This window comes from Triturus cristatus, chromosome 11 (assembly GCF_964204655.1).
Source record: "Triturus cristatus chromosome 11, aTriCri1.1, whole genome shotgun sequence".
In the NCBI taxonomy this organism is placed as follows: domain Eukaryota; kingdom Metazoa; phylum Chordata; class Amphibia; order Caudata; family Salamandridae; genus Triturus; species Triturus cristatus.
This window is the reverse complement of record NC_140594.1, coordinates 1,086,662,375-1,086,690,147: the sequence shown is the minus strand read 5'-3', so window position 1 is coordinate 1,086,690,147 and position 27,773 is coordinate 1,086,662,375. Positions and strand designations below refer to the sequence as shown.

Sequence of the window (27,773 nt, the reverse complement as noted above, 5' to 3'; positions counted from 1 at the left end):
AAACCATTGAAATTCCCCCGTTATAGTTAGTTCAGCTAACTATAACTCGCGCGCCCGCAATGCACTGCTGATGACGTCACATATTACATCACTCATGACATGGTCAGTGACATCACTCATGACTTCACTGATGACATCTCAAATGACATCACTGATGACATCACTGATGACATCATCCAGTGAATGTGTGTTTTTCTGAAAATTAAATATGTTTTAAATATGTATATCTCAAGGTCGATGGAAGAATAAATGGGTATATAAGTGTCTAAATGGATGATTTGTTTTTGAAAAATTGATTGTGTAACTGACTGATTAAGTGTATCATAGTGAATACATGGCTTAGTGAGTAATGTTTAAATATGTAAATATCTGTATCAGTCTCTCACTTTGTGTACAAGTGGCTGCATGGGTTGGTGAGTAGCTACATGGGTGTCTATATAGGTTATTAGTTGTTTTTTTGAGTATCAGTCTGAGTGTCTGCATGGTTCGGTGGGGGGTATTACATAGTGCATAGGTGCATGAATGAGTGACTCACTGTTTGTATGTGTTGAACACAGCATGTGTGCAGGACTGTATGGGTGGATGAGTGTGTGTATGGGTGTGTTAGTGAGTGAATGACTGTCTCAATAGTGTCTTTATGAGTAACTACATATGTTTTAAACTAGTATATGTGACTATTGGTGTATATATGTGAGTATATGTGAGAGTGAGAGATTGAAAGAGTTCCTGTATGAATAAGTATGTGTTTCTATAAGTGATTGTTTAAAAGACTAAGTATGTGTAAGTTTCCGTAGAAGTAAGTATGGTGGTGTGTGTATAACTGTATATGCAAGTAAATGTATGTTTGATTCTTTATTAGCATGAGTGACTATGTGTGTGAGTAACTCTATGGATGAGTGGCATTGTGTAACAGGATGTATAGGTGTATGAGTACATATGATGAGTGAATACATGTATGAGTGACTGTATAGGACTGTTGGTGAATGAGTGGATGTGTATGTGGATCTTAGAATTACTGAAGAGGTTGTTGTAACTGGTATTGGTATGTCCATTGTTTTGAAAATTTTAGTCTCTATTTTTGAATGTGTGTATCAAAGGTTATATTAGGGTGAGAGGAGGTCTGCCACTCTATCACAAGGATGATGTCATCAGTGATGTCATCAGTGATGTCATTTGAGATGTCATCAGTGATGTCATGAGTGATGTCACTGACCATGTCATGAGTGATGTAATATGTGACGTCATCAGCAGTGCATTGCGGGCGCGCGAGTTATAGTTAGCTGAACTAACTATAACGGGGGAATTTCAATGGTTTTGTACAAGTGAAAAGTCCAGCTAACTATAACACCCCTGAAACCTATGGTTTTTTCAGTGAATTTCTGAGGTTTTTTAAATGCTAATTCCTAACTATAACGTGCCTGAAACCTATGGTTTTTTCTGTGAATTTCAAAGGTTTTTTAAATGCTAATTTCTAACTATGCCTACAGAGATAGGACATGTGAAGAAAGAAGAAAAAATGCACAGAAAGAAACAAAAGAAGTGCAGAAAGAAGCAACAGAAGTCCTCAAATACGAAGATAAGTGCAGGAAGAAGGATAACGTGCAGAAAGAACAAAAAGAAGAGCAGAAAGAAGCCTTGTTGCAAAATCATCCTGTACCCTCAACTTTTTCAGACGGATACTGGTGGTAACTGAGTCTGACTAACCAGTCCTAGAGCCAGTGCTATGTTAAAAGACACTTAGAATACAGTGAAAACACCTACATACACTAGGGAACATTATGCGTTGGGGTCCCCCTGTGATTAGCATGACCTCCTCTGTAAGCCTCTAGTGTATAATAGGGCATGGGGATTAAAACTACCTCTTAAAACAGGCCACAGGGCGTTTTTGCACACGTTAACTCAGGCCCCGTCCCCTCCCTTCACCACTGTGTAAACACGCCCTGTGTCCATTTTTAGTTGGGAGATTAAGTTCATTTGAATCCTGAGGGTCCCTAGGGTCCAACTAGCCCACTAGGTACCTCCAGTAAGTGCCACAGAGCTGCGTTGCAGAGAGGTGTAAAAAGTGGCACGGCCTGGACCACCTCTCTGCAATGCAGCTCAGTGGCGCTTACTGGAAGCACTTGGTGGGCTAGTTAGCCCCCAGGGGCCCTCAGTATTGAAGGGAAATTATATCCCCAATTTAAAACGTGCCATAGTGCGTGTTTGCACACGTCACCTCAGGCCCCGTCCCCTCCCTTCACCACTGTGTAAACGCGCCCTGTGGCTGTTCTAAGTTGAGAGATTAAGTCCCCCTGAATCCTAAGGGTCCCTAGGGTCAAACTAGACCACTAGGTACCTCCAGTAAGCGCCACAGAGCTGCGTTGCAGAGAGGTGTAAAAAGGGGCTTGGCCTCAGAACACCTGGCTGCAGCGCAGCTCCCTGGCGCATACTGGAGATGCCTGTTGGGGGCGCGTTTGCAGAGTGCTGCACGGAGGGGGCATGGCCTCCGGCACGATGCCAGTCTTTTCTTTATTTTAGTTTTTTAAGAAGGGGGGCTGTTTGGTTCCCCTTCTTATTCTAATGTATTGGCCCTGATGACCCCATCCCCCAGGGCCAGTCTCCTAATTATATTTTTTTGACCCCAATCCCCAGGGCCGGCCACTGTTTTTTATTATTTTAAAAAAATATATATTTATAGACACACCTAGGACATGCTGGACAAACCGTACGTACCTATCACCATGACGATTTGCGTGATATTCATTAAAAGGCGACTATGCATGCAATGAATCCACGTGGAATGTATTTACACCACTAGTGAAGCTCTGACATGTCTGATGCCCTACCGTGCCTAATCCACTGATGTGCTGCCACTGCCCTCAATTTAGTATGATGTACCAGTCCACTCCTCCTGCCCTCCATTGCCCAATTCTATGCCCCATCATTGACCTCCTGCTTAAACTCTGTGCTTAGCTTGCTGCCCCTATTCTCCTTCCCCCTGCCCTCCGATGTCTTTGTGCATGCCCCTGCTCCATCCTTTTTGCCCACCATGTCCCATGGACCTGCCACTCCTATCTACTCTGAGTGTTCTGTTGAGCTGCCACTCCCCTCCCACCTGCCTAGCATTGTCAGATGACTGTAACCTGTCCCTGCCACCTCCACCCTGCCTGTCCACATGCCATGCCCCTATCCTCTTCCTCCTGTCCTACATGGTCCATTGTACTGCCACACCCTTCTGCCCTCCCTGGTCTGTTGTGCTGCAACTGCTCCTCCTGCCTGCCCCGTGTGGTCTGTTGTGAGGTCCCTTCCCCTGAACTTTGTCTGTGCACAGGTCCTGACCCTCCCTTCTATCCTCCATCGTCCTTTGTGCATGCCCCTCCACCCTCCTTCTTGCCCATCATAGCCATTGTGCTGCCACTAACCCTCCCACTTGCCATGCATGGTCTTCTGTGCTGCCATGGCCCCTCCCACCTTCCCTGTGTGGTCAGTTAGCTGCCCCTGACCTCCTCCCACCTTCCCTCCATGGTCTGTGTGTATGCCATCACAGTCTCACTGTTGCTCTTCATGGTGTGTCTTGCTTCTAGTGCCCATCCTGCCTGACCTCCATGGCTATCTTGCTGCTCCTGCCCTGCCCCCTTGCCCCCAGCCCTACTCCCTCCCTCCTGGCTTGTCTGTTCCATTGTAATGCCCCTGATCCGTCCCTCCTGCCCTTTATGGTCTGTTATGCTGCAGCTTTCTCTCCTGTCTGTACATTATGGTCAGCTAGCTACCATTGCCTCTTGCCCCTCTGTTCTCTGTTGTCCATGTGCATGGTCCTGTCCCCTCCCTCTTGCTTTCTATGGATTGTTGTGCTGCACTCCCGTCCTGCATGCCCTGTGTGGTGTATTGTGCTGCTGCAAACCCTGATGCCTGCCCTGCAGGGTCAGTTTGGTGCACCTCTCCATGTGCCTCCTGTCCTCTGTTATCCAAGTCCATGTCCCTATCCCATTTCCTTCCATGATCCAATGTACCATACTTGCGAACATTTTGAACTTGGTAAGAGGGAGATTTTGAAAAAAAACTGGGGTATTGATTTTCCCCTTTGAGTTACATTGAAAAAGAGGATATTGTAGACAGGAGACAGATCAAATAAAGCCCATTTGAGCTTAAAAACATTGGACGTTTCCTAGCTGAATCGGGTCTGTTGGCATGTATGGTTGTACTACCATTGCCTCTTCCTTCTGCCCACAATGGTCTATTACATTGCCACAGCCTTGAAGGAGGGTAGATTTTGTATCACAGGGGGCCCCTGACCCGTTCTGTCCACACCTGAAGTATGAGACCCTTGTCCTTGCCCTGCCAGCTGCATTTGTAGGCCGTATTAAATTGACCAGCGGGTCCTGTGTTGCTATATAATTATCCTGAGACATCCTTACCACTCAGCCAGCATAAAACCCCTGTGTAGGCCCTTCTGTTCAATATGTAGGCCTCTTTGTTAAATTGACCATAGCTCTGCAATTTTAGTGTATAGCAGTCTGAAGGCAGGTCTGCGAGGCCTTCTGATCCAAACTAGTAGCCCCCACCCTACCCGAGTGCTCCGTGCTCGGTATCAAAGTTCAACATCCCCCTGAAGCTGTCGACATACAGTAGGCTGCATCCTGGACTGGTACTTGCTTCCTGGGCAGGTTTCCCGCTTTTAAGGAAGTGGCAACCGCAGAGCGTCAAGTTAGGAGAACTGAGGAGATTTTATACATGAATATATTGAATTCCCGTACAATACCCATTATTTTCTGCTTGCTCTATGGAACTTACGATAAGCGATTGGCCTGAGAGACTGACCTTTTCACCCAGTCCATTGTCAGCATTAAGTGGGTAAATGACGAAATGTCTGGTAAAATCTGCAGACGAAGCTTTTGGGTAGCATACGTAGGTAGATGTAGCGTGCAAAGGAGCCCACAAAATGATATAAAAAGGGAGCACCCACAGATATCGACGGACTACCTCGCCGTCTGTATGTAGGTTAACAGGCAGTGCAGGTTTTCCCCAAGAGCTGGGAGCTCTTGTCTTCCTTTGCTTAAAATGTCTTGCTCTGCTTTGCTTGAAGTATCTTATTCTATTTTACCTATATGAAATGTCATGTTATGTTTAACCATTGTTCTCTTTACTTTTGCATTTAAAAGATTTTGTATTGTAATTGCAGGAATGCTTGCTCTAAGAGTAAACGTGAGTGTTCCTAGGTAACATTTTCCTTGGTGTAACTTGTTTCTCATGATGCATTTATAGATGTGTTTTCTCTCTCTCTCTGTCAGTACATTAATTGAGATACAGAGAATATTATGACAGCTGTATGATTATCTGGATTCTGTATTTTGTACTTTATGTCTCTATTCTGCGGTTTCTTTGAAGTTGCATCTTCTCATTAAACTGCCATTGTATTCTGCCTCCAATTCCATGTCTCATATGTCTGTTTTCTTCATTTTTGGAGCAAGCGTTCCTAGGCACCCCGGCTCAAATTAAGGTGCCCCTTTTGTCCCTGACTCACTCTCCTGCTCAGTTCTGTGGTGGCTCCCGGGGATCTGGGGACCGCCCCTAGCTTCCTTGACCCGTAATAGATCTTCCCTCCAACAGCCTCTCTTGCAAGTCCTGTATTGTTGGTTTGTTGCCCCTGCCCCCCTTTCCACTGCCCTCCATAGTCTGTTGTGCTTCCACGGCCCTTCCTGCCTGCTCAGTGTGGTTAAATTGTTGCCTTTGCACCCTCCTACCTGCCTTCAATTTTCAGAGTCCGTGCCCCTGGCCTCTGCCTCTCAACAGTATCCTAATGAACAACTAGATTGCTAACATTCTATATTTATTACAAAAGTGTGGAACGCCTGACATCATCTTGATGTAATCAAAACTGTAATACCTAGAGCATTTCCTTTAGAAATTACATATATGAGAGGGTCTTATTGGCATCAAAATTATGGTTAGTGCTCTAAAAGACTAAAATAAGGACATTTTCTGAGTTTTCAAATAGCGACAAAGCACTTTTAAATTATTTGTTATCTTTATGTTTTTTTATCCAGTTGACCACTTGATTAAATGTTGCACTTAGGGGAGAGGATGTGGTGTTACTTCCAGAACTGCAGACTTTGCAACTGGGAAACCAGGTTGAAGTTTCTGCTTCAGCTCGACATTCTGTGATTCTGGTCTAATCACTTAGTCTCCCCATGTCTACAACCAAAATGAATTTGTTCTTGTGTGATGTAACCAATGCTCATGTAAAGCACTCCAATACCTGACAAGTCTGCACTATATAACACTGCAAAAACACAAAATAATAAGTGTTTTGCACACTTCTGTCATTGGGCTATATTTGGGCTACATCTGGGTGATTTTGGGCTACATTTGGGCTCTTTTGTCTCCGGTGGCCATCTTGGGAGATTTATTTGTTATGAAGTTTTCTAATTTCCTCATTTACTGCAGTCTCCTCAGTAGGAAATGCTTTCAGTTTTTTACTTTGATTCCATCATGAAGGTATTCAGATATGTCACACATTTGCCATAAATTCTGAATGTTAGCACTCTAGTTGCTCATTAGATCACTGTAGTAAAACTACTGCACCATGGAAGTCTGCTCCTGGTATTAAAAGTGCATGTTTCAGTCTGCATGTCAGAATTTTTTAATGAAATAGAGGAGGATTTGAGAAGTCACTCAAAATGTGCCCTCATTTTCTTTCTTCAGCATTAATCATAATTTCTATGGCAAAATGAACCTCCTCATTGTGTTCCTTTTTAAATTAAATGTTTTAAGTGTTACCAGTTTATTCCAATCAAGATGGCTTCAGGTGTGCCATACTTTTGTCATAATGAAGACAGTAAGCGCTCTAGTTGTTTTTAAGAACATTCTGGGACATTCTGTCATTGGGCTATACTTGGGCTACATCTGGGTGATATTTGGGCTACATTTGGGCTCTTTTGTCTCTGGTGGCCATCTTGGGAGACTTATTTGTTATGAAGTTTCCTAATTTCCTCATTTACTGCAGTCTCCTCAGTAGGAAATACTTTCAGTTTTTTACTTTGATTCCATCAAGAAGGCATTCAGATGTGTCACACATTTGCCATAAATTCAGAATGTTAGCACTCTTTTTGCTCATTAGATCACTGTAGTAAAGCTACTGCTCACCAGGGAAAACTGCTGCTGGTATTGAAAGTGCATGTTTCAGTCTGCATGTCAGAATTTTTTAATGAAATAGAAGAGGATTTGAGAAGTCACTCAAAATGTGCCCTAATTTTTCTTTCTGCAGCACTAATCATACTTTTTATGGAAAAATGAACCCCCTCATTTTGTTCCTTTTTAAATTAAATGTTTTAAGAGTTACCACTTTAATCCAAGCAAGATGGCTTCAGGTGTGCCATACGTTTATCATAAGTAGGACTGTTAGCGCTCTAGTAGTTCTTTGGAACACTCTGGGAAGCTGCAGTAGAACACAAAGGAATCAACTGACAGTCTCTGCCCTTGTTGGATGTACATGTTTTACTGAGAATGTCAGACTTCATTCTCACATGACTGAGAAAGATAATGTGAATTTACAGAAAATAAGCTCTCAGTTTAGCCTATAGATCACCATCCAAACCTCTGTGGTAAAAGCATGAGAACATATTTTTCTCTCAATCATGATATCCCAGCAGAAGGCTTTTTCACATGGTGAAATCACCTTAGAACATACCACAATTCCTAAAATGAGTATGGTACCATCAACAAATGATTTATAATGTAACTAAAGTCTTAAAACCTTCTATTAACTGCAATGCTTTTTAATGAGGTGCTATCATGTATATTGGTCCCAAGATGGCTGCCAACACTTCTTGGATGAAGTGCTGACAGCCAATCAGATCTCAGGATGAGATGTGTGGTTAGGCTCCGCCCACATATATATATGCTTTTAAATGCTATTTTCTCAGGAAATACTGAACAGATTTACACCAGACCTGCAAAAGGCACTTCCTTGACCTTATGGCTACCTCTCTGCCAAATTTCAAGTAATTCTGTTCAGCCGTTCGGGCTGTAGCTGTGTCTAAAGGTCCTATGGAAAAATGCATGGGGAAAACGCGTTTTGGTACCCCCCTTTTTTCTCGGCCCCTGCTTGACGAATCCCCCCGAGACTTTCAGGGTAGGAGCGGAGCGTAGCGCCCCACCTATTTCGAAAATTTCGCGAAGATTCGTCGACCGGCGCCAAAGTTATTCCAAATAGAATGTTGCGGATTTCCTATGGAAACAGGGTCCTAACTATAACTACCTACTGGCGACCGCCAGAAGGTAATATATATATATATATATATATATATATATATATATATATATATACCAGAACAAAATGGCTTTTGCTTTGTTTACCAAGTATTTTGACTCTAGCCCACCTTCCCACATGATTTTAGGTCGAAGGGCCCTCAGAGATTTATTAAACATAATAGTAGACTCCCTGTTGGCCTGAGAAGTACATGGCACTTACGAGATCGTATATTCTAGGAGCAATATAACTTTGGCAACATTTTGATATACAACGACTATCAGACTATTTTTTGGTGAGATGCGTTTCTTGAAAAACTACAATATCCGGTTTCATATGACAAGCTTCTGAAAATCTCAGCCTTCTTTCTCCCTTTTAACCTATTTACGTTTCATGATATAATGTTAACCTTCTCCCCTTTTAAACCTTCTGTTACTCCTGTCTAATTTCTCAAATGTGAAGCATCTGTACACTCTTTACTCCCTTTTTCCCCCTTTATCCTCCACCCTCCTTGACCCCCAGCACTCTCCTCCCGTCCCTCTCCCCTTTTCCCTCCCCATCTCCCCAACCACCTTCACCCCCCTTCTCCTCCCTCCCCTCTTCTTCCCTCTCCCAACCTCCCCACGCTCCTCTAGGTCCCCAAGTGACCTCAAGCTCAGCACTGTCTCGGGATGGACACCCACCCTGTTCTTGAGATGTCAAGCATGACATCCAGACAATACTGGAGTAGTATCTCCCATCCCTCAGAAATCATCAAAGTGACCCTCACCCCCAAACCTAGTGAAGATCCTGATTGTCATGTATAAATGCCAGCGTAATCAATGTGCATTACATTCAACATCTAAAAGGCACCTAGCTTACTCTGGTTCTGAAAATATAACAAAGGATCCTTGCCAGTTGATTTTCAGAGACGAGCTCCCTATGAAAGACTGGGACAGACAAAGCCTTAAATTTGGGAAAGATGCCCCTTAGCCAAATTAAGAAAAATAGAGAAATTGTAACCCTCTGCCACAAAGAATCTCCTGTGTTCCTTGGTAATTGAAAGTATTCTTTCTTTGACATTAAAGTCCTGAAAATACATGATGATACCACGTGGCCTGTTCCCTGCCTTATATGGCCCTGTCGGAACCCTATGTGCACTTGCAATCAAAAGTAGATATATAGAACTTTGCTAGCTGTCTCAAGAGAGGCCCAAACCATGAGTTAAAATAAGTTTGACAAGCCATTTAATCATAGCTGCATCTGAACGGTCCATGTCGGCTGTCGTTTCTGAACCCTCTGGCAGTCCTACAATATGCAGATTGGATCTGGAGAGCGATTTTCAAGGTCCTCACTATTCTGTTTAAGGATTTTGATTTGATCAAACATAGCTTCGGTTTTCTTTTCCACCTGAGTTGACAAACCCCCCCCAAAGTCTGTATCTTAGTTTTGTTTGTTTTATAGGAGTCCAAAAATTCCCTGAACTTTTGCTCAATGGAGGATACTTTGATTCTCAAACTTGTCAACTTGCGCCACCTGGTTGCTTTTAACTATCCAAATTTCCTTTAATATAGGCTTGAGCATAGATTTTGTATTAGTAGAGGTTGAGCAATAAGTTGAGTTATCCTCGGATTCTTCCATCTTGGATGGAAAGGGGGTGCATATAGTTTTAGGAGGCGTACTACACTATGTAACCTTGTCTGCGTCAATAGCTACTCCCCTACTCTCCTTGGGAGGTGCACAAGCCGACTCGGATGGCGACTGCCCAGTTGCACCGCTTACTGCAGGGAACACTGATTTTAATGCATAAGTGCCATAGCTTCCAGAAAAATTTGAATTCAAGTCAACCTGATTTGGTGGCACATGCAAATTTCTGTTTCCTGAGCTTCAAATTTACACAAAATATATATTGCCCTTTGAGTCTTGAGTTACAGCTGCCTATCTCTTCAAGGCCACAGCTCGTAATATTAGGCAGGCTACATCTTGCGAGTAAGGAATGGGTATTTCTATTACACCTCTACAAGTGAGGATTAGCAATATCTGGTTGATCTAGGCCCACTGCCGGCATCTGCTTCCCACCCCTCTGGAGGACTATAGATAAGAGGGTTGGAGTAATAGCTTGCTCTCTGAGGCCAGTACACTGACTGCTGTTGTGGGCAAAGATTCATTATTGCCCAGAGTGACTGTGTCGGGAGGCTCCGTAGTACTCTCAACCGTGTACTGCTCTGGGATACCATGGTAGGGTGGATTGGAAACCTTTGTGTGGCTAAGTGAGAAGGGGTGTGGAGAGCTCAGCTTCAACTTCCGCTTCAGCAGTACCTGGGACACTGATCCCTTGACTGGGTAGCAAAGGAGATATCGCCAGGGAATTTAAGTCTTTAAGCTACAGGAAGTGAAAGTGTTGCTGAGATCGCAGATGCATCATCAGAAGATGGTGTAGCTTTGTCAGCCACATTAATGGTACCTGTACAGACATTATGTATCTCAAATACATTCTCCCAGGGTCCAGGATTCGTACCACCTTCTCCTCACTTACTAGTTCTTTGTCTTGTCTTGTCTGAGAGGATTCCCCCACCCACAGTTGGTCGACTCCATTAATAACTGCATCAAAACGCTTCTCAAGAGGGGCATGCTGAGGTGAGTCAGGATAGCAGGAGATGGGGATATGGATGTTTCATGTTCAATTAGCGTTCCTGGGTTTCTGGGATTATTAGTCCTGGATTTATCACCAGCCATTACACCCTGCTAGAAGTGGATGTGCAACAGTTTAAACACCCCTAGTAAATGGCAGCAACCAGGAGCAACAAAATAGTGAGTCCGTAATGAGTCACAAATATGCACCAATATAATGCTAAGTTAAAGGGAATGTAGAAAAATGCAGGTGACTATGCACATACGTGAGACGTCATCACATTCCCAAAAAGAAACAAAAAGGGAGGTGGCGGGATAAAAGTTGAACATAGTGTGCAGCGGCTCAGCTCCCACTCCTTGTAGTTGGACAATTGAAGAAAGCTTCTTCTCCCTGCGATGTAGGGTCAAAGGCAGATTGGCGCACAGAAATGTTTTCCACGAAATGAAGGCAACAGCAAAAGCTTCTGCTGAATGAAGGTGACAGACATAAAAAAAAGAAAAAAAAAAAGAATATGGCCTCCGCAGCCGTTAGAGACAACAGACTTATCGGGAAGCAGGCCTGGTACCTCCTCCCATCCTCTGGCAGCCTTGTTACTTCCCCTGCTGTTCCCACAGAACCACAGGTCTACGGACCAGCTCGGCGTTTCCTCCTTCTTCCAGCATCCTCTGCACTGCTGTGGGTTAACAACTAATCATGGCTCTGGCAGCTCCTCCATCCAGCAAGCAAGGCATGCTGCCAGGATAGGAGAGTGCTACATAAGAGCATGCGGCTGATAGGCATGGGTAGGAACATCATACAACAGGATCCAAGCATCCTACGCTGAAACAGCGAGAGTAGATGCAGGCGGCACTTCAGTGGGAAATACTGTTCACAGGAGCTACAGTACTCCTATCGCAGCGGGCAATATGGCGTCCGGCAGCGACAAAACTACTAATTAAATAAATACCTAAATTAGTATTAATCATCCTTTCAGCAGACCATTTTAAACTGTTTTGATCATTTATAACTATAAGAATTGATGTGCATATTTTCTTGCATTTTGCCATTAATTTTAATACATAGTTTACACATGTAAGATAACTGGTAATGGGCTCATATTTCATCGATTTACAGTATTATTTATATGTTTGTATAAATATTTCTGAAAAAGACTAAAATGAGGGATTACAGATATGATTTTTAATATATAAATCACGGTAACTCGTCAATTACAATTAGTTATATAACTATAACAGGAACGCATCAAACCGAGGTCAATGGGAGTCCACTCATAATGGCTCCCATTGCCCTTGGTTTGATCCATTCCTGTCTCTGGCACTAGGCTCAGCCACACAAGTGGCACATCACTTATATCGGGGGGTTATGGTGGGTGCAGGGAACTTTGTGGATTCCTGAAGTTTCAATCACAGACAAAAAACGAAAATGCATTATTTCAGGCAATGTTTGATGTCTGCAGGGCATTGTGGGGCAAGAAATACACATGGGATCCATGCAGAGTACACCACCCTGGAATCCCCTCATTTTAATGGCTGTGGTTCATAGGTATGCATAGATGGCGCCACAGTACAATCCCAAATACCACAGCTACCTCTATTGCCTATCTATCAAAGTAGCGCATTTGGGCATTTTTTGTTGTTTCTTGGGTACTGTTCTTATCGAGGACATGTGGGAACTCAGAGTGGCAGTAAACCTGTGACTTATTGCAGAATCAATAACTTTCCGTAAAAAAAAATGTGAGAAAAAAAATTGAGATTTTTACCAAAGTTTTAAGTTTGCAAGGGATTTTGGGTAAAATGACCTAGTGAGAGCCACACAAGTCATGCCTTCCTGAACCAGGGCCGGATTGGCCGTAGCGGGTACCGGGTATTTCCCCAGTGGGCCGGAGGGGTGCTGCCCGATTTTGAACCCATGAGTGGACGGTTTTGTTACTGGGGGCGGTTTTGCTGCAGTGCCGCAATATCAGCCCCCTGTAACAAAAGTGGCACGTTTTGAGTGGAAAAATGTGATGTATCCATGTTGTGTTTTGGGAGGTTTCCTGTTGCAGGCACTTGACCTGCCCACAAAACTGAGGTACCATTTTTTATCGGGAGACTAGGAGGAATGCTGGGTGGATGGAAATTTGTGATTCCTAGCAGATTTAATCATAGTTATGTGAGGAAAATGTGTTTTTCAGTCAAACCTTGGGGTTTGCAAGGGATACTGGCAAAAAAAAAAAACAGCAAGTGCCAAGCAAGGATCCAAAATCCACAGTTACCCCCATTGAAAAAAAGGGTCTGTTTTCAGTGGAAAAATGTGATACATCCATGTAGTGTTTTTGACAGTTTCCTATCGCGGGCCCTATGCCTATCCAAACAAGTGAGGTACCATTTTTATCAGAAGATATGTGGCAGTATAAAATAGCAGACCATGTGTTATTACCATTTGGATTTCACTGCATTTGAGCCTTCTAAATCCAAGCCAGTGTGTAATAAATGAGACATATTGAAAAATACCCTCTAAATCATATGCTGGTAATTGTACCCACAAATTCAGAGTTGTACAAACAGCCACTGATCCTAAATGCCATATCTTGTGCTCATTTCAGAAATACATAGGTTTCCTTGACATCCATTTTTCATTCTAAATATTTCACCACATGAATTGGTCTATACTCACTATGTACACAATGAAAAACCATTGCACGTTGCAACTCAGTTATCATCTCTGGGTGCCTAGGGTTCTTGGAGAACCTACAAACCCTAGACATCCCTGCAACCCGATGTGTCTAGCGGACATGATGGTATATTGCTTTTGTAAATCAGCCGTCGTGGCAAAAAATTAGATGAAAATGTCAGAATCGGCCACTTTTTCCTACTCATTTTCAATATTTTTTTTTTTCAACACTTAATTTCTTTGAGAAAACCTTGAGGGTTCTACATTACAATGCATTAACCTGGCCCCAATTTCAAGGCCAGGGAATCGGACATTGTGCCACTAGATCTTCTGGGAACTGAAGTTCCATTACACAGCAGCAGCACAGGTCCCTCAAAGCAAATAAAAAAAATCAGTGACCGAGTCCCTGTTCCGCAGGGTAGCAATAGCAAACGGTCAACCAATAGAAGTGGACACACGCTTTGCGTGGCCTTCCTCAAATGTCATAACACAGACCCTGATCACTAATGCTGTAATGGGCATACCACGTTGCCGGGACAGCTAAAAATTCAGAAAGGTCTTGTTGGCCTCATTAGTAATGCACCCAGGAGAGAACAAGTCAGAGAGCTATAAGATTCACTGTTGAGAGCGATGCAGAGGTTTTAGGTGAATGAAGAAGTCTCAGAGCAGCAGCGAACTGGGAAAAATCCATATATATATCCTGCGTGAGCCCAGCTCTGCAGAATATCCTTAGGTCTTACCTACAGGTGGACACATTTGATTTTCAATATTTGGAAATGACCACCTGTCATGATCAGCGTGAGGCCTGGGACCTTAATATTTCATATTTGCTGCACCACTCTTGAAGGGAATTGGAGGCTTGGTCTCAGCTGCCCCTCTCAATGACGGGCAGAGCAGGGCTTTATAAGATGTTTATTCACCCACATATTTATTTGTGCTACAAAGCTAGCCCTATATCCTTCTGCCTATTTTCTTCAGCGAGCTGCAGCAAATGGCAACTAAGTACCTGTTTGGCGGGGAAGCTTGCCTTTCGTAAATGCACTCAGTCTATGTATGATGGTGCATTGGGAGTACCAGACCTTAGGCTATACTACTGGGCGACCCAGTTGGGCCCAATTGGAGACTGGTTATTTGGTGACCAGCATAATTCTGCAATGCAGCTAAAGTTGGCTACCCTTGAGGACCTAAGGACTCGGGCCTTGCTGTATTGTGCGCACCCACCATGCGCTTCCGCAGCTTATGAGGATTCCAGATCTGTGCTGGCGGCAGTTACTACAATCCATCAAATGGATGAACAGGCACACTGGGCAGACACCTCTGTGAACAGGTAATTGGCTGTAGACAGTGGTTAGGAATGAGGTGTTTGGGCCCTGGGTTCTCATCTGCAAAATTTTAAAAACGATTACCAGCTCTTTGCAGTATTATGCATGGGACGCTGTGGCTTTGTTGGATAGAATCCCCACAAGTATCTGCTCTCTAGACCTTTGGTGTGTATGGTAATGCACACAAAACTTTCTTCATCTCCATCTGCACCAGCTGGCACCTATAGCTTTGCCTAAACACCTGTGTACACTTACACGAGCGTCTTAAAAGCTATTCAGGCTCCTTAGGACACCTTCTGCCCCAAATTATTCTTTAAATAACTTTATGGAGCGCCTAACCTCTTCCACGTCAGCTTCCCTCCTCGTTATAAGCTTAGCCCCTTCAGCATATCCTTCTAAAGAATTAAATCCACCTTTCTATTGTCATGAGCTTTCATGAACTCTTAGAAAAAACTTATCTTCTCAGATCATAACCTTGATTTTTTTAGCTGTATGTTAAGTGCTGCTGTTGAATTTTGTTTGATATTTCTTTCGCTCTTGCAGAGTCTTGTCAATCTATGATGATCTGAGGCAGGATACCTTAGCTCTTTTCAGCCTTTTCCAGTGGTTGGTGCTTGTTATGTTGCTGGAGGCTGCCGAAGACAACACAAGTAAGGGGTCGCAGGTTGTGTCACTCTGTTACATAGGCCAGTATGGTATGGCCCGCACGCAACGTGAAAAAGTAATAAAAAGCCTGTTCTCGGGGCATTTGTCCAGCATCAATAGGAGTCCCTGGTCAGTGTCTTTCCTAACTAATCACAGTTAAACCATCGCCGGGTGGCCTTTCATCTGTGCCCGAAAGTGGAGAAGGAGCTACAGAAGCTTAAGCTGGTTGACATAATGGAAAAGGTAGATGGCCCAGCCCCATGGGTGTCACCGATCGTCGTGGCTCGTAAACCCAGACAGCCTGGGGAAGTCATAATTTGTGTGGACATGCGGCGAGCCAATATGGCGATACAGAAAGAGTGCAATTTGACACCCACCATCGATGACATCATAGTGTAAGTGAGTGGATCGAGATGGTTCTCTACGATAGGTCTGCGGGCAGGATATCATCAGTTGATGGTGGATCCTGAGTCACGAGCAATTAACACTTTCTCCACTTACGTCAGTTTGAAAAGATCTAAACGCCAGAGTTTCTGCATTTCTATTGCCGCGGAAGTGTTTCAGGACACAATTAAGAGGAGTTTTGGCCGGAATGGTTGGGCTCATTAATGTCAGCGACAATATTCTGGTGCATGCCCCTCAGTTGAACATCTCGACCGGGTACGAGTGATGTTTCAGAAGCTGCACGAAAATTGACTCAGTGTTCATCAAGAGAAGTGCACCTTCCTCCAATCTGAAGTGTGTTTTTTGGCTACCGCTTCGCAGAACATGGGGTTATACCAGTCTCTGGGAAGGCACAGGAGAATCAATCACCCTTCCTTGACAACCATCAGCGGCGTTCGCAGTTTCCTGGGGATGGTCAATTACTGTGGCCAATTTATTTAAAACCTCACTGCTCTGACCACTCCCCTGAGAGAACTGACCAAGACCAGTGCTGTGTGGGAGTGGGGGACACCACAAGAGGATGCGTTAGTAGCACCGAAGCAAGCGTTGTCTGAACACACTACGTTAGCATATTTTGATCCTTGCCATGACTACGGATTATCAGTGGATGCCAGCCCTTCTGGCCTTGGAGCGGTTGTGTCTCAGAAATAGGATGACAGAGGATGGGCTTCCATAGCCTATGCAAGCAGAGCTCTAACTGAAACTGAATAGAGATACACATCAAAAAAGAAGCGATTGCTGTCCATTGGGGATGTCCCCACTTCCACCTAGATCTCTATGGCCAGCCTTTTACGATTCACACCGATCACAAACCTTTAATATCGTTGTTTTTCAGGGTCATCCTCAACACCACCACCCAGAATTGAAAAGTGGATACTTCAACTGCAAGAGCATCATTTCTCCTTAGTATACAAGGCAGGGTCTCAAAATGTGGCTTCCTCTCCAAATAAAGAAATCCCTATCCCTATTATCAGTTAGCTGTTTTTAATCTATCCACTGAGAACACTAATAAAGGATTGACTTCATCAACCAGGAGATAGTTTTGATTTTTTGCACTCTGCCCCTCGCTCTAACCTGCATTGGATTACATAAAACACCTTACGCTCCTCTCCTGCGGGGGAGTTGTAGCCCACACTGCGCACCTTGCGGTCCCAGTGTGCAAGAGGGAACCTAATAATGAAGCATATCACCTTAGGGTGAGTGAGGGTTCTCGTCCAAATACATGTGTGCGTCTGTCCCTCTACCCTCTCATGATATATTTGGTGAGTAGTGTAGATGCACCATCCAACTACCTTATTGTGAGTTCAGGTGAAAAATGACAAAATGTCCAGGAAAAGACATGCTCCGAGGAGGCAGTTTCAATTTATTGAAAGGGTGCTGGTTAAAAAAAAAAAAAAAAAAAAAAAAGAAATTGGCATTCTGGGAGTAAGTTCTTATTGCCTTTTGAGGTGGACCCTTGTAGGGTGAGTGCCCAACCATCTGAGGCTGGAGTCAATGTCTAGGGGCTCATGCAGAGAGTGGTCTGGGTGGGAGGTTCTCCTGCGCCGACAAATGTGATGGAGGGGGTAAGTCTTGAAAATGGTCGTCAAGAAGTGACCAGATATAATTTGAGAGCTCGCCTGGCTGTGTCCACAAGACTCAAGGACTTCATTATGACATAAGGATATTATGTTTACTCTTCGTTAGGTACCACCCTCCAGGGAGTGAATTTGAACTGCAGCATATGTTTTGAAACATGTATCATGACTCTGCATTCGTGGTGATTTATGTCCAATGTTTTCCATTGTGTTTTTATTTTGTTTTAAATTTGTGTGGGTTAAGGAGGAATGTTATTTTGCCCCAGGCTGCATGTACTGTTCCATGCAGACCTCACAAGTAAGGGGTCGCAGGTTGTATCACCCCGTTAAGTAGACCAGTATAGTATGGCTCGCATTTAACGTGAAAAAGTAATAAAGAGCCCGAGAGCCTGGTCTCGGGGCATTGGTCCAGCATCAATACAAGTCCCTAGTCTGCATCTTTCCCAACTACACACAGGGCCTCATTATGCAACAGTGCTGATGTGCTGCTGTCTAAGCCCTTACTCTCGCCTAACTTCACCGAGCAATGACTGCCTCACCGCACATATCGGCTCACAAGGGTATTGTTGAGTATAGGGTTCAACGTGAAGCTGGACCATTTGATCGACTCCTTTAATGCAGAGGTATAATGGCGAGACCCTTAGTTAGGTCACCATTAACATGTGGATTGCCCAGACCATTGAACTTGTTCATATTTCAATTGCACCCACCCACCGGATGTGCGAGTAAACCAAAGATAGCTACTAAATACCCCCGTTACTAGAGCTAGAACTCTACAATGGCCTAGCTTGTTCTGTTGGAAAATTGTGATGCAAAGAGAGTTCTTTTTTAAGCAAATTAGCAAAGGTGCTGACCGATTGTATTGCTAAATGAGTCTAGTTTGTCGTTTATGTTCACATTTTGTTATTTCACAGGCAGGATGTTGATTCCAAACAACTCATTGAGAACCCTGGTATTAAATGCATGCAGACAGCATCTGTTGTCAATAGCTGCAAACAGGAGAGCAAGTCAAGTCCCTGTTCACAATGCACTCTGTTCTCCAGAGTAGAGCATCATATGAGATATGAAGCATGAACATTCTGGCTAGTATTTGAGGTAATATTTCATGAGAAAGTACCAAATTATTTTATATATCCATGTTTCATCCAAGCGGGCCTTTAATTGCAGACTCCCATCTCTACACATTAAAGAACATCTCTGACTGCATTTCATTTTTAGCTGCAGAAAAACAATTCAATAAATTCTCAGGGCATCTAAAAATCGCGATAGATTCCCTCTGCATGCACTGTGGTCAGAATTAATGCATAGGGTCTAAACATACTAAACACTTCTCGTGAAATTAATATTTTTTTGCAGCCGTGAGACAAAGGAGGCGTCTTTCACATATATTTCTTTTATAAGCTGCTCCCCCGCGTGTTTCATTATTAATGAAGGCATGCTAAGGTTGAAAGGAAAAAAAATACTTTACCCCTGTGACATCCATAACCTTAATAGCGGCGAGCTGTCCTGTTTTAACATGGCGACCCTGCAAAGAGAAAAAGAAATTACAGTGACCATTTGCATTGCATTTCGTGCAGACTTTTAAGGCTGGTTCTTGATTTTAAAAAGCATATAAAATAAACACGGGTTCAAAGTATTTCTTAGTAGCCGGCTGGCAGGGCTGCCTTGTGTGAATTGAACCAATGCTTTTTTCTTCCACCACCCTTCACTTCCTGTCTCCATCTCATTCCTGCATGTTCTTTTCCATCCCTGCTTTCTCCCCTTGTTAGTGTTTACATATCCCTGTCCCTCTCTTTTTGGTCTTACTTTTATTTGCTCAGAGTCTCTGGGACCAATTTGAATTATGAGAACTATGTCATGGTCAATAAAAAAGGGTGAGGGTGCCGGCCATCTGCAACCACCGGCACAACTTAAACACGGGTTCATAGTGGTTCTTGCACAGTTCTCTAAAAAGGTGTTACCAAGAGTTGTCACCATTTTTCTGGATCACTGGTGGTAGTTGAGCCACACAATTGGTAAGCACCCTCTGGCTTCTACAAAAGTTCCTTTTTCCATTGGCACCGGTGCAAAGTCACTATAAAATTGGTGCGAACCACTGCAGAAGTGCCCTGGCGCCCAATGGGCACTGATTCTGTTCAATTTTACATGTCCATTGGCCAATTTTGCATTTACTTCTACCATACATGCCAACATTTTGGAAGAGGAAAGTGGGATATTTTTTTTTGAAAAAATAAATCGGGAGAATGTATTCCTCCCATTGACTTCCATAGCGGCTGGCATTGGGTCTGTAGGCGTGTATGCGCCTTGCAAGTGTGCGGCTGCAGAATCGGATATCAGAAATTCAAATATACGTTTTTTCCCTACCGGTCAGGAGCACAGAGAAATCGCTACGGCAGGCAGAGAAACAGTGACAAAACTGTTGTGCACTTGCTTGCAGGAGCAGGTTACTGGCAGTCCAGTATTTTGTAAAGGGCGAACAATTACCCGAAGGTGTCAAGGCGCTGGGGGCCATCGGGAAGATCAAGCGAGCTCTTGCCCAGAGTCACATGGTGCTGGGCTGATCTGTCACCGGCACCGGGGATCGAACCGTGAGCCCCCGGGTTCTGGCGTCAGTTGCCCCGGCCGCTGCACCACACCTCTTCCACAGGATGATCCGAGTCACACAAGACCAGCCCTTGCTATCTGAAACCCGCTGAGGAATCAGGTTTGTGCATGGACGAATCAGGAGGCGGAAGCCTAGCCTTCAAATCAGTAGTCTCCCATCTATATAGGGAGGGTTGGCATGTATGCTTAGACGTCCCAGGCCAAAACAACCTTTTTAGGACCGACCAGGGCAATTTTGTTTTCTCCGCAAAATCCTCATTGCAAGGCTCATTTAAAGAAGGGGACGAAACTACCAGGCAGCTGGACAAATTTCCCAATCTTTACTGAAAAATTGCCTGGCATTGGTGAAAGTTTTCACAATCTAACTTTAAATTTTGTACTTGCTAGGCCCTGAAGAAGGGAAAGTATTTTGAGGCAATAGTAGGACATATTCAAGTGCAGCTGTTGTTTTACTCCATAGTGGACAACACTTGTTTATTTTAAGAAATGCATCAGAAAGAGAAGACATCATACAGTCTACAATGTGCTCAACCACTGCATCGCTCATGCCTGCACAACACACAAGCAGATAAAACATGAAGGAAATATGTTGTTGATACTGTTGTACACTTAAGGTCCTCCGTGGAGTGAAAGAAGCATATTCCATTGAACCAGTGCACTCAAAAAGATAATGGCTTCCTTTTCATGGCTTTTGACTGATGTTTCCATCCAGCTAAGTACTGCCGTGGGAGGGGATGCTCACGGCACAGCGGTAGCTTAGTCTCACGAGTACCCAGCGGAAGCACTGTCGCAAGAGGCATTGCACTTTGTCGCTCAATGATTCAATAAGGCTTATGACTAAGTGTTCAAAAATATATTGCTCTACAAACAGGAAGGTGAACATGAAGCTTTGAGCAGTACAGTGTGGCAATCCAGAGGCGGAAACATGAATTAGCCAATTACAGAAAGAACAGGGACTGGCAAAGCCAACAGGTCTCGCCTTTGAAAACTTTAGACTTTCTCAATGTTTTTTTAGCCATGCTGCATCGCAACAAGGATGCTGTCCTGCATGGCTAAAATAAATTTAAAAAAGACAAAAGACGTTGACATGGCTGCCTGCACCATTTTGTGGGCGGGTGCACCACACACACTTGTGGCAATAAAATGAGGCAGATGCTTTATTTGTTTCCTTTTTGGTTACCGATTGCAAAAGAAGCAAAGGAAGTGAGGTAACAGCAACGGGTATGAATGTAATGGACTCCAAAGGAATGGGGGTGGGGACAGGAGTGAAAGCAGCATGGGGTTGGCGGACAGCAACATGGATAGTGACTGAAAGATGCTTATAAACCTATGTAGAGAAAAATAACAGGTATTGGCAAAGCCAATAGGTCTTGTTTATAAGATCTATTGGCTTAGCTATTGTTTTTTATCCGTGCTGTCCAGCATGCATAGCACAGCAGCATGGCTACCAAACCAAAAAAAAAGAAAAGATGTGGTGATGGGGAGGACGCCTCCATTTGTAGGAGCAGGAAACCTTTCAGCATGCACCTTCAAAAGTGCACTATTTTATTTAGCAATACAAAATGGATTGGTAAATGAACTAATAGTAGTGTGAAAGTGCTTTTTTAAAATGTAGCAACTCAGATTCACACAACGCAGACAGTTCTACTTCCATACATGAACTACACACACACACCACACGCACACAAGATATCAGCACAAGGTTCTAGGTTTCACACAACAGAAGACCTTTCACATAAGAGCTGTCAGTAGAGCACGCACGCACTGACGCAGAGCTTAAGATCTGGTCACTCTATAAATTCAAAAACATACTATGCTGTTCCCATTGCTCTATGTGTGATACCTAGAACAAGGACACTAGGTTATTTCCCAATATGAGGGCATGCTTGGTGTGCCTAGCATGACATAGGACAGGTCCTAGACCTCACCTTATCAGGGACTGCTCTGGACCTCCGAGTGCACGCCAGGTGAGTGTCATGCTAGGACCAAAATAAAAGTCAGGATACCAGTTTCATAGGCAGTCAGGCACTGAGGGAAGGGTTACATGCCAGTCTACCAAGCAGGTGACATTCCTGTCCCAACAATGGATTTGTTCTGATGGAGCATGGAAAGTCTGGCCACAGCTCATCGAGTTTAGGTCAATTGGTGCCCCTAACATAATCATCAGGGTCAAAATCGGGCGCATATAGTGGCATTTTGCACACTATTTGCAGTTAATACGTACTTGAGTGGCATCATTGATATCTCATGTACCACTAGTGCAGTGGTGATAATCTGAAGAGCAAGGTAGTGGGGCTAGTGTAATTTCTCTTCCAGCTCTATCACATCCATAAGAGTGACAGAGGTGACTCCAGGAGGATACAATATGTGAGCAAGACCACCGAAGTTGTGTGCGGTCACCTTTGATCTGTAACCACAACATCTCCAAGACATTGGAGGTCTGGCTAGTGAGTGTTGGAATCCATATATATTGAAGGGTTGGAATAAGTTGTGAACTGCATAAACAACACATTATATCCTATGGAACTTGTAATTTGGCGGACGGGATATCTGCCATGTTTGTGTTCGAGTATCCCATCTGACAAACACGTAATGAGGCCCTAAGTGTAGCTGGAAAACAAGTCTAACCTGAGAGGCAGTTGTCAAAGAGGGGCATGCTTGAGTCTTGGCTTCCACTGAGATTTATATGAAAATTGCAGGTGGTAACATTATTCTAGCTAAACTACCAAAAGCTCAAGAGATCCTTGCAGCAGATCACATTACATATAGCTCATCATGATCTGAATGTTGATGCACGTAGGCACTTTCCAACCCTTTGGGCATATTTCTTAAACCGTAGGCTGTTTAGGTTGATGCAACAGTTTATTTGATCCACAGTGTCCCAAGGGTCTTTGAGAAAGAGCCCAATACACTCAGTTTCTCTAAATATTTTATGTATTTGGTTGCAATTTTCAGCATTATTTTTCATAACGCATCCAGCCACACCCAGCTATTTTCTTTGGCCAGGATGCATGTGTTGACCATGGAACAAAGAAGGGAATCTACAACAATAAACCTTTGGATGGATCAGACATAGCATTAGCCCGTACTCGCAGGTCCAAGAAAACGACTTGGCCAAACCACTTTAGATTCTTTAGCAAAATAAACTTCAGAGCAGATGACAGATTTCCTACTCCTGGCAGAGCACAAAATGACTGGGACAGAACACAAAATGATTGGGACCAGCAACACATTGTGACGGGCCCAATGAGATTCCTGTCAGGCACAATTGTGATTCAACATGTATTTGTCATTCTCCATAGTACTGGGGAAAATCTGATTTTTACTTCCTGTGTCATTCTGCTAGTTATGGGGACCTGAGACCTGAAAGGACTTGCTGAAGAGAAGCACACTTATGAGAGTCGGGCTGCAGATACTGCTAGCAATTGTGTTACACATTTGGCCCCTAATCTGTTGTAACCGAACACTAGTTGTGGAGTTCACAGTTCAATAAATCAAACAAACAGCATTTGTAAAGTGCAACAATGTCCCCCCTAGGGGTATCTGGGTGCGGGGTCTCTGTCGAAGAGCCTGGTCTTGAGTCTCTTTCTGATGTCCGCCAGCAAGGGGGCTGTACGGAGCTGGGGGGGGGGGGGGGGGGAAGGTCATTCCAGGTCTTGGCAGTGATGGCGGAGAAGGAGCGGCCACCGCTGCGTTGGATGCCAGGAGTGTGTGCAAGGGCGAATGAAGAGGAGTGCAGGTGTCTAGTGGGACAGTGGAAGTTCAGTCAATGATTGAGGTAGGCAGGTTAAACAATGCCACACTGCTACTCATCATGCCATCAGTGTGTCTACTTTTGGGAAGTGTTGGTGATTGATAAGAATTAAACACCACTGAATTACACAATAACAATGCAGAAAAACTGTTCACAACTAGCCATCAAAATGTGATGTGATGTAAAGCTGTAAAATATCTCAGTTAATAAGTCACGGCACTGTGGAGCACACACTTAGGCTGACATCAAGGAATCCAAATGGTTTGTAAAATACAATGTTTTGAAATACATTAGCACAGAGGAAGTTTAGACAATCTCGGAGGGTTACTTAAGATCTAAAGAATGCTTGCACAGGCAAGTGGTAGCTGAAAGGATGACAATAGGCCATGGACAAAAATCGGAGGATGAGTCATGCCAAGAATCAAGAGATTTTAAGATCTGGCTTTGAATATATTAATTCCGCAAAGGTACCTCCATGACACAAGGTCCATTACAATCGTGAGTTTGCTGCATTTCTGTTCTCTTCATATTGAGGAGCAAAGAATCTAGGAGAGGTCAATTGGACAATATCCCCTTTTCGAACTACCCGCCCACCATTTTTGAGGCGAACAGAGCCAAAGCTATTAAGGAAACAAAAAAAAGTTTTTCAATGGCCAGCCTGACCTAACCCAGTTGTCATTGCCTCTTCTGTAATATTAAAATCCAGAATAGTAGGCAGCACACTCAAACTGGTTAATCAATACTACTACATTCCCAGATGCTGGCTATAATGTGCCCAAGATTACAAAGTTTATTTTAATTGTAAATATTACAGATTTTTTTGTGTGTGCTTCTTTTATGGTATTTTACTGAAATAAAGAGTAAAGAACTGAACTGTAACCCAAGGGAATAAGGTTAGAATATGTCTTAATATTTTAACATGCAGCCGACATCTCTTTTGTCAATTCAGCAACTAAAAATCACAGTTTAAATATGGCGGTATCAATCGTGTCAGATGTGATAAAGTCAATGGTGAGCCATTATCGTTAAAGGAAAGAGCATTTTTCCCAGGTTCAAAACTTGCAAAGTTGTAGTAGCAATGTATGCAAAAAAGCCTGTCTGATAACACCTGGCATATTTGGAGTCCTCTACATGACATTCAATTGCCTGGATAGAAATTGTCTATATTTTAAAAAATGGAACAATACAGACATTTTGAGTGCATTTCCATGTTGTTACTAGTGACCCATGATGGACTACAGAGCGCATTAAAACATACATACATCGAAGAGTGAGCCTATATCGGCTACTTGAATATATCTGAGACTACATAAGGCTGTGACTTCATTTTTTTTTACCACTGACCCAAAAAATAAATATGGATATACAGCAACAATGTTTTTTAAAAAACAAATATGCACAACAGAAGGAAATGAAAAAACAAATCCTACAAAAATTGTGACCACTAATTATGAATAACGTTTTTTCCGATCACAATGAGAACAAGCATTGGCATAGCCAATAGGTCTCGCCTCTGGGGCCTTATAAGTGTTTATCCAGAGCTATTGGTTTTGCCAATGTCTTTAAGCTATGTTGTAGAGCAGCATGGCTGCTGTGCAGCATGTTGAAAAGTTATAATAAAAAAGTGTTATAAGCATTTTTGTTACCTTATATATAACCAAGAAGACAGTATGTACAACTGAACGACCCTATTCAACAAGCATTGGAAATACAATGTTTTGCATTTGCTTGAGTTAGAGCTATTGGCGTTGTAAATGAATGTTTTTTAACTATATGTTATAGAGTGTGTGTATGTGGCGTGTAGTGGAATTACGTGGGTTGGATTGGAATTGTTAGCTTTGCAATTGTGTGGTGTGAAGTGAATTTGTGTAGTGTAATTATGTGGTATGGTGAGCAGTGTTAATATGTGGATGATAATTATGTGCTATTGAGTGTACTGGAATTATGTGGAGTGGGATGTGTGTTATGTAGTGCAACTATGTGGAATGGTATTTTGTGTTGTGGAGTGGTATGTAGTGGAGTTTAATTATGTGGTGTGTTTAATTTTGTGGCATGATGTGGAATTTTGTGGTGTGGATTGGATATATGTGGTGTGTTGGGTAATTGTGTTGAGTTGAATTACGTGGTTTGGTGTCGAATTTTGTGGTGTGAATTGGAAATGTGTGGAGTTGAATTGTGTGGAATGAAGAAACTGTGTGGATAATCAACGCTAACTACACAGAACTAATCACAAAAGCAACCAGCTTTTGGTAAAGTGCAGGACCTGGTAACAAGTTTCACTCACCCTGCTGGCCCGATTATTGAAATTATTTTAAATAACAAGAACGCAACTCGTGAGCCAAACAGCTCGACAAGCACTTCACGTAGCTGTTTAGTCATTTTACTACACCTTCATACAGATTTGAAGGCATTGTACCTTAATTGTGAAGTTGATCCATGTCGCACACCACATCTTCAATGAGCCAGTGTTTCACCAACCACTATTTATCACGTTATGATTTTTATACCATATACAACAATATTAAAAGCAGTACTACAAGTCCCTGATTCAAATGTATTGTTAAAAAGCTAGCGTTGTCTGAACGTGTTGCATATAGAATAAACTCTTGGCAGTTAAAAATGGATGTCTTTGTTTGGAGTAGAAGCAATATGTTGGCATGTACATTAATGTCTTGCCTGCCAGGATCTACGAGTATGTTAGTAGCAGCTCGGACCCATGCCATGGCTTGAGCACAGTTCAGAGATGCATGACAGCTGATGGTTCGGAGTTGAAGGGGGCTCATTAAGGAGGTAGTTGAACTCACTCACCAACTGGAGTATCCGCATGACTGCAGAATGCTAGGTACAACTCAGAAGCACCAGTTATCTGCTGGCTTCAGCCATGGCTTGTGGTACCAGTGGCTCACACAGCACACTTGGAGTAGCTAAGCAGGCATCCAAGTGACAGGGAATAGCTGCCGTTCAGGCAAACACAGAATTAGTCAGAGTCACATGCTCGCATTGTTTTCAGCAGGACATTCATCAGAAGTTGTTTGCGAGAGGTTAGGAAACGTAAACAAAAATAAAGTACAATTCAGCATTTTTAGTAGCAGTCCACTAGAGGAGACATGACCAGAAGGGGGATACTATGCCTCAGTCTGAACACTGGTGTTTATTTTTCTTCCAATTCTTTTTCTTTGATTGCACTGTGATGAATACTCTGGCTGATCCTACCATTTCCCCGAGTGAACTTGTCCCTATGTAACAACAATGAAATGGAAGTGAACAAATAAAACAGCACAGGCTGCTGGGAGGGGGAGAAGAAACGGGCACTGGTGGATGGGGTCAGAAGAAACAGACACGAGGTTGTGTGGAGACTCCGAAGCAGTTCCGTGTGGATGAGTAAGAGCCTGCTCTTCTAGCTTTGGATGTTTTAATGCGTTAATAGAGAGAAGTGGTTAAAGTGCATGAAAAAAGTGTGGGAACTGTGATCCTGAGTACAGTGGGGGTGGGATCAGTGATTTTGGGGAGGTGGCACATTCGTTAGGGTAGCAGATTTCCTGGAGGCAGCTTTCATGGAGATACCAACACTTTGCGTTTTGGTGAAAGTTTTTGACTGACTATTATTAAAAGAGGCAGCCACATTTGAATTTCAAACATTTTACCAAAAATTCATGTGGAAAATAAAAAAAATAACAAAAGAATGCAGAATTCTAATAATAAAAAAGAGCTGGCTCCTTTTCAGTTGTCTTGTTGCAAACTTTTAACTAGCTCCAACACAGATTATATTGGATGACGCATGCTATTGTTAATAACATTGATGCTGGTGAATGGCGAGTTTGGGTACACAAGCTGTCAAATCAATTTAGACATGAGTAAGATCTGGTGTAGCTCCCAAAAGCCACTGAAGAGCAGCATTCTTGCCCACGCTTCTCTCTGCGCCTCCCCCTGAATGTTA

At 43.3% G+C, this 27,773-nt stretch overlaps 1 protein-coding gene across 12 annotated transcripts in view; it reads right to left on the bottom strand.

Annotated features, from left to right (window-relative positions):
• Positions 1–27,773, bottom strand: part of TNIK (TRAF2 and NCK interacting kinase) — a 787,085-nt gene that overhangs the window by 418,513 nt on the left and 340,799 nt on the right. For all 12 annotated transcript variants that reach the window (XM_085635448.1, XM_085635452.1, XM_085635449.1 and 9 more), the window contains exon 3: positions 18,947–19,003. In XM_085635448.1, coding sequence (XP_085491574.1) covers positions 18,947–19,003 — 57 coding nt within the window. The remainder of the gene's footprint in view (positions 1–18,946; positions 19,004–27,773) is intronic.